Raw genomic sequence first — 7,535 nt, 5'->3', positions numbered from 1 at the left:
GACAACACGTGATAGACAATGGCATACTTTCAGATAGTTCACATGGACATGTGCATGTGTGAATGTGCGTGTAGATATGTGAATATGTATCAATATATATACATATGCATCTATATGTGAGTAGATAGCATACATATGTATATATATTCTATATATATGTATATAAGACTACTACAGATTGTTATCCTTAAGCGATTCTGTCTATTTCTGTCCCTTTGTCCGTTCCCCTGTCCGTCCCCTTGTCCCGCCCCTCGTCCGGCCCCACTGTCCGCCCCCACGGTCCGTCCCCGCCGTCTGTCTCCACAAAGCCGCGGCATCCTTACTGCCAGCTTCTGCTATCTCCGCTGCGCTTGATGATGGTTCTGCTGTCGCGCGAATGCCTATTGCCCGCCTCCATAATCTCGGCCATGCTGAGCACCTTGTGCTCCAGCTCGGGCTTGGCGGCTGCCCGCGGGCGTCGCACGAACCTGGTGTTGGGTATGTCCTGGGCATCGGCATCGCTGTTGCCGAAGAAGCCATCGTAGAGCACGTAGTTGTTGGCCTGGGCGATGGTGCGCACCAGGCCGTAGTGCTTGGCCAGGAAGGCTGTCATCATGGCCGACGGGCGATCCACGGCGCACTTGCACAGGGTCAGATCGAGGTCGCGCAGCATATTGTCGAACAGGCGCTTGCCCAGGCCGCGGCGCTGATGGGCGCTGTGCACGAAGAAGTCGAGCACGGCCGGAGTGCCGATGCGGCTGCGCAGCTGCCCGCGCTCGTCGAACAGATAGAGATCCTTGGGGCCCATCTTGAGCAGGCCGGTGACGACGAGCTTGCCGCCCTCCTTCGCCTTGCCGGCCATCAGGTAGATCGTCTGATTGCCATTCATCTGCCGGGCACTGGTCACCGATGTGTGCAGGCCCTGCGCCTGGGCCGACAGCAGCCCGATCCTGTCAATGATCCAGCCCAGCTTGCGCTTGGCATCGCAGCACGCCTCGGGGCTGCCCACGAAGCCCTCGGGCAGCAGGTCCGATCGCACCTTGATGATGTCCTTCTCGAACAGCGGCTTCAAGTCAAAAGCGCACTCCATGCTACCGCTGCTAACTTGAACGAAACACAACAAACAAGAAACAGCTAACAAAAATTTAAACACAATACGACGATATTTCAGCGAGCTTGTCAGTTATTTGCGAATTGAATAGAAAATTTATTGCGTTAGTTGAAATTTTATCATTGGGAAAATTAAAAACTGCGTACTGGCCGAAATCAAATGAAATTGTAAATTGTGCTCGAAACTCTGAGCGGACACTAGACTAAAAACACGATTGTAGGACTACTAGATGGAATGGAATTGGATACACAAAGCAACGCCTACTGGACCATGAAATGAAAACTAAACTAAACGAAATACACGTCATTCAGGTGTCAAAATCTAACTGATGAAGCTGAAGGAAATTCACGTCGTTCAGCTGTCGTTTATCCATGGCGAGGCAGATGGGGGACTCATGATATACGAGTACTTTACTATGCGAGCAATTAGGGCAAACACCTAAACATATAGAGGGTGCTAGCCAGATCTGACCAGCATCAATCACTCCTTTAACAAATCAACTGTAATGATCTCAGGCACTACATACGCCGTTCCTTCAGGATGATCTTCATTTGACATGCGCACACTCTATATTAGATACCATTTAGCTTGAGGTAACTCTCTCTCTCTCTCTTGGAATACCACAAAACTCACTTGATATCATTCAAGTTGTTGCACATATATATCTCCTCTATATATGACGATTAGAGTGGTATATATCAACTTTAGAGGCACCCCAGTAAACAGCCTCTACCGACAACTATTACGCCTTTGCAGAAATATAAAAATATTCATATAAAATTAAATCAATTGATGTATGCACCGTAAAAGCGTAGGGGGCAGCCGCTAGAGCCGGTAGAGCAGAAAATAAACTAAGTATAACTCAGTTTTGGAGTTAGGCTCCTCCGTAAACAGCCTCTACCGACTATTATCACCAATGCAAAAACATGCAAACATTCATATAAAATTAAATCAATTGATGTATGCACCGTAAAAGCGTAGGGGGTAGCTGGTAGAGCCGGTAGAGCAGAAAATAAACTAAGTATAACTCAGTTTTGGAGTTAGGCTCCTTCGTAAACAGTGTCTACCGACTATTATCACCAATGCAAAAATATGAAAACATTCATATAAAATTAAATCAATTAATGTATGCACCGTAAAAGCGTAAGGGGTAGCTGGTAGAGCCGGTAGAGCAGAAAATAAACTAAGTATAACTCAGTTTTGGAGTTAGGCTCCTTCGTAAACAGTCTCTACCGACAACTATTAACACCTTTGCAGAAATTTGGGCACCTGAAAATATTCATATCGAATTTATTTGCACCGTAAACGCATATGGGGTAGCCGGTAGAGCTCGACCGAAGAGCTCTACCTCGAATCACATATGTCAACAGAAATTCCTACACCCACAGTCTATGGTAATAATATACATGTGCGTATGTCTATGCATGACACGCATCAGACATATGACATATATACATATATACGTATGTATGAATGCATATGTGTATGTTCGATGGTAATAATTAGCTTTTGCCATTCGGAGATGCTATTAAAAATTCTAAGAAATTCAATTCGTTTGAAGGCAAAAACCAACAGCGGCACGAATCATATCTGATTATGCAGTACATGTCGACTATATATAGATTGTCATCTTTTGGGATATGGATATTATTTAGAATTGATATCGAACCAAGTGGTATGTGTGCGAACCCACCAAAATATGAAAGCTAATTGGCTGAATCAGTTAAAGAACACGGCTGGCGCAGTCAGAGTATCCCTGGAGGCTCAACACAGCGGCGCAAAGAAGGACACGGTGCGGACTCAAGGATACCCTGTGAGCAGAGCTGATATATGTATAAGGTGTCCAGGTCTAGTTTACCAGGCTATTATTACAGGGTATATCAGCTCATTGAATATATTTTAATCTTATATTTTTTTTTTTTTTAGATTTTGCTCTGCCAACTCATAATACCCTTCTCGACCCATTCACTGGGTATATGAATAAACATAATTATTGTGGTAATAAGCAAAATTAATGTCAACGTTTGTTTTGCTTCCTCCTAATGGAACTGCGGCACGCTGAAAATTATGTGTAGGCAAGCGCAATTAATGAGATATTTTATGTGATGAATTCAACAACGGCTCGGCTCGGCTCGGCTCGCTTTGGCCTGAAGTGCGGATGTGTGGGAGCATATTTTCAATGGGATATACGATTGACTTCGAAATTAAATTGAAAAATTCTAACTGAGGGAGAGCTTGTTGTCGCTCTGACAAGCTCTTGAAGCACTAAAGCCTACATACCCACTCACTACGCACCAAATGAAGGCGGTCTATTGAGTGGACATAGAGTCGACGGACTTCTCCTCCTCCTGCTCCATCGACTTCACTTGCCTTAGTCGCTGTCTTCCTGCCAGCATCAATTTTCAATTACTTAATGTGTGTGCCGACTGCCAAGTGCCGCGACGAGACCCGCGTCCACTGCCTGGACTTAGCCATGGACTGGGATAAGTGTCAGAACTGGAGTTGGGAATGATCTAAGCAATTATACCCTGTATTTGGGGAAAAGGTAGGGAAAGGGGAAAGAAGAAAGAAAAGTGGGTCAAAGAGAGTCAGATAAGCCGAGGTGAGAGAGAGAGAGAGAGCGAGAGAGAGTGAGAGGGGGGGGGAGAGGGATAGAGAGAGAGAGAGACTGATAGAGACAGAGAGACTGATAAAGAGGGGGAGAGAGCGGGAGAGGGAGTGAGAAAGAGCGAGACAGAGAGAGAGAGAGTCAAAGAAAGAGAGCGAAAGAGGGAAAAAGAGAGAGAGAGAGACTAATAGAAAGAGAGAGTGGGAGAGACAGAGAGAGGGAAAGAGAGAGAGAGACTGATAAAGAGAGAGTGAGAGGGAGAGAGAGAGAGAGAGAGAGAGGGATACAGAGAGAGGACGGAGAGGAGAGAAGAAAGTAAGAGAAAAAAGAGATAATGAGAAATAGAGACTGAGGGAGAGAGGTACCTTAACGAATAAGAAAAATGGAAAATAGAGACAAGGAATGAGTGAGAAAAGAGAAGAAGAGAGAGAGAGGGACAGAGAGTTATATGTAGAAATAAAAAATTACTGTTAAAGAGACAAAGACAGAGTTTAAAATGAGAAATGAGAGTTACGAATAAAAATCGCAGAGAAAGGTGACAAAAATAGTTACACCAAAGATCAAAAGAGAATGAAAAAGAAGAAGAAAACCATAAAAACCGCCGAAGGAGGAAAGTAAAGACTTAAAATATTGAAGGTCTGCACAAAGGGCCGCAGATGGGTGCGAATTATAGAGATTATTTTTACTATAAAGAACTCTGAGTCACGCACGAATATAAAATGGGAAGCGGACGGCCCACGGAATACCCTTTTCAGGCATTTTTAATGGGTGCACAAGAAAATATTAAACAGTAGCAAAAATCTCGCGAAACAAACGAAATGGGAGAGGCGAGGAGAATGCGAGAGAGAAGAAGAACAAAAATGGAAGGAAAATCAAATAGAATTACTTAGCACACATTATTAAAAAGCAAATACGTGGAGCGACAGCGGGCAGCGGGCAGCGGGCAGCGGCAGGAGGCGGCTGCGAGGAGGCAGCAAATTACGAGCACCACTTGCACCACATTCAGTTTGCCATTTCGGGGCATATTTTGACAGAAGAGTTTGGCGGGCGGGCAGTCGGTAGGTCGGGCGGAGGGTTGCTTGGGGGGAGGGGCGGATGGAACGTGGAAATGCTAACAAAGCAATAAATTGCCACTAAATCTAATTTGTGGCACTGGCAGCAGCCGCAAAAACGAAAAAAATATAGCGAGAGAGGCAGACAGAGAGGGAGAGAGAGAGGGAGAGAGGGAGAGAGACTGCCGCCCACCAGGCCGCAGAGAGCATGATACGATCAGGGGGGCACACAGGCTGGCGGGCAGGGCAGGAGTCGGTTGGGGCAGTCGGTGGGGGCCGTCGAGTTGATTGCATTAAAAACAACCGAAAACGTGCCGTGAAATCATGTCGTGAGCGCAGTGCAGCCCGTCGGGTGCTGCGGGCAGTCGGGGGCGGGCAGTTGCGGGGCTCAGCCAGCTGATGAGCACTTAGACGCACACTTTGCCGACTTCCGGCGGAAGCGAGCGCATAAACTTGGCAAAGCCGCACGGCATTCGCCAACTGCCGCTAACTTTTTGCATTGCATACTGCAGTGGAACTTGCTCGGCAGCAGGAGGCGTCTGCCTGCTGCCATCCAGCCACCTGCACCTGCAGGAGTTACGTGGAAAATGCTCTCGGATTTCCACAATTTACCGCGTAAATTTTTAAAATGTTTTTGCGGCGATTAGCGCGCAATTAGATGAACTGAAATACATCTCATTCTTGCTGGCTCCCTCTCCCTCTCCCTCTGCCACGCCCTCTCTCTCCTTCTCATTCTCTCGTGTCACCTCACAGCGGCTGCATAATTGCGCCCTTTGGTTCTTCAACTTTGTCCTGCATATCGAATGCAGCGCGTGGGCGGGGCCGCAATTGAAAACATTTTATTGCAATAAATATTTAAATGCTCTCGCAGCTTGGGGCCTGCTCCGGCTGGGGCTCTGGGCTAGGGCCTGGGCTAGGGCCTGGGCTAGGGCCTGGGCTTGAATCAGCGATAAGCGAGCGGCAACATGACAAGCCCGCAAATGCTCGAAGTGTCAACAGCAACGACGACGACAACGAGGACGACTCGGGGTCTCCTGCCGGGGGCGCAGCGACCAAAATACATGCCAGCAAATCAACGCAGCCAGGCCAAATAGCAAAGCGGCCCGCAAATAAATAAAATACAAAAAAAAAAAAAAAAGAGGGGAGGTGAGAAAGGAAGAAAAAATAAAATGAAACGGCAAGAATAAGCGTAAAAGTGTCAGAGTTTCTCTGGCAGTTGAAATAAGGGTTAGACACCTAATTCAATGCGATAAGACAATCTGGGGGCTTAGCATATTTGTTGCATGCGGCTGTGCCACCATCTCCCTCTCCCTCTCTATCTCTCTCTCTGTCTCTTATGTAACTGTTTTACTTTGCTTGTGCCTTGGTGACTTTTTGGCTGCGACAACGAACCCAAAGCCCCCAAGCAACCTCGAGTTGTTTCTTGTCCTTGGCCTAGGGTTTCGGGTTCAGGTTCAGCATTTCGATACGGGCTTAGATGTGAGCTTGAGCAAGGTTTCAGCTTAATAGCGAAGCAATGCTTTCCCATAAGTCCATCTCTCGTATATTATTTGTTATTGTTCCATTTACATTCATATATACATACATACATGCATATATGTTTATACATATGGGGCAACGTATTCATCCACAACTAATGGAGCTTCTAAAGTGGACAAACAATTGAATCGATACCTCAAGACTCGATACACATTTGCGAATATATTTCACTAATAGACAACCTTGTTATCTTGTTAAAAAATATCCAAGTTCACTTTTAATGAAACGTTAAAGTCCAAGCTAAGCTTATCTTCTAACAGTCCTATATTTAAATCTGAAAGAAAAAAAATACATATCAATTATAGTTGTATCGTATCTAGTTCCGAAAGTACTTGCAGTGAGCTGCTGTTTCAAATATCGATTGCATATTCTATAAATTCATTCAGGTACCCAAGTCACACAATTTTAATAACATTATATGAATAACATTTTACTTTCAATTATGTATAGAATGAGGGATGCTAATAGAAGTCGAGTCGAAGTGATTCTTGATCGAATAGTGCTTAGGCTTAAAAACGAAAGTGAACATATCGATTTTCGATATCGATAAAATGTGATGAGCAGATTCAAAGTTGGTGTGAATTTATATGGACCGAAACACAGACGTATGTATGGATGTGATTATGTATGTACAGTAGAATCCGGCTATAACGACTCCTCTTATAGCGTTCGTATGGTCATTGCGACGAAAATTCAAGTCCCTAGATAATTTTATACGAGTCAACTATATAATATATAGCTATATGCTACAGTATCTTCCAGGCATAGAGACGCTATAAGCGGACTCTACTGCATGTACATATATACTCCTGCACACGAGAATCATATCCCGTATGCACATTTCCCGTACTCTTGGCCTACCTGGAATCAATCGAATCGGAAATGCTAATAGGTGGAACTAGTCTAAACACAATTTTTCAATTTTTCAATTTTTCAAAACCGACATCAGTATAAAGTGGCAAAGCTTGTTTGAAATGTCATTTGAGTAGTTGAATCTATGCTGCAGTACAATAAGCCCTATGACACACACGCTCTCGCTCTCTCTCTCTCTCTCTCTCTCTCTCTATCTATCGCTCCTTGGCATGCATTCCGCTGTCGCTGCTATTATAATGTAAATCCGTAAATCTCAGTGAAATATGCGCGATATTCGCTTGCCAATCAAAACTGCAGCCAGAAACTGCAACCAATTGGCAGCCGCTAAGGCATTGCGCGTGTTAGGCAATATAAAGTCGCACGCTGAATACCC

The 7,535-nt window shown here is 45.0% G+C and overlaps 1 protein-coding gene and 1 long non-coding RNA gene across 2 annotated transcripts; one reads left to right on the top strand and one right to left on the bottom strand.

Moving 5' to 3' along the window:
• Positions 1 to 319: 319 nt before the first annotated feature.
• Positions 320 to 1,069, bottom strand: lky (leaky). Its single transcript, XM_018014390.2, has one exon. The coding sequence runs from the start codon at positions 1,067 to 1,069 to the stop codon at positions 320 to 322; it is 750 nt and encodes a 249-aa protein (XP_017869879.1).
• A 5,459-nt stretch (positions 1,070 to 6,528) lies between these two features.
• LOC149267925 (uncharacterized) lies at positions 6,529 to 7,244 on the top strand. Its single transcript, XR_016271200.1, has 3 exons — positions 6,529 to 6,675; positions 6,740 to 6,894; positions 6,956 to 7,244. It is a non-coding gene; the product is annotated as an uncharacterized LOC149267925 (long non-coding RNA).
• Positions 7,245 to 7,535: the final 291 nt, after the last annotated feature.

Source organism: Drosophila arizonae, chromosome X (assembly GCF_054131065.1).
Source record: "Drosophila arizonae isolate 15081-1271.41 chromosome X, UAZ_ARI_1.0, whole genome shotgun sequence".
NCBI classification, from domain to species: domain Eukaryota; kingdom Metazoa; phylum Arthropoda; class Insecta; order Diptera; family Drosophilidae; genus Drosophila; species Drosophila arizonae.
The sequence above is the reverse complement of the archived record's forward strand: the minus strand, read 5'-3'. Positions and strand labels throughout refer to the sequence as shown.

Excerpts from the sequence above, each read along its gene's own strand:
- lky (XM_018014390.2), bottom strand. The coding sequence starts at position 1,069 with ATGGAGTGCGCTTTTGACTTGAAGCCGCTGTTCGAGAAGGACATCATC.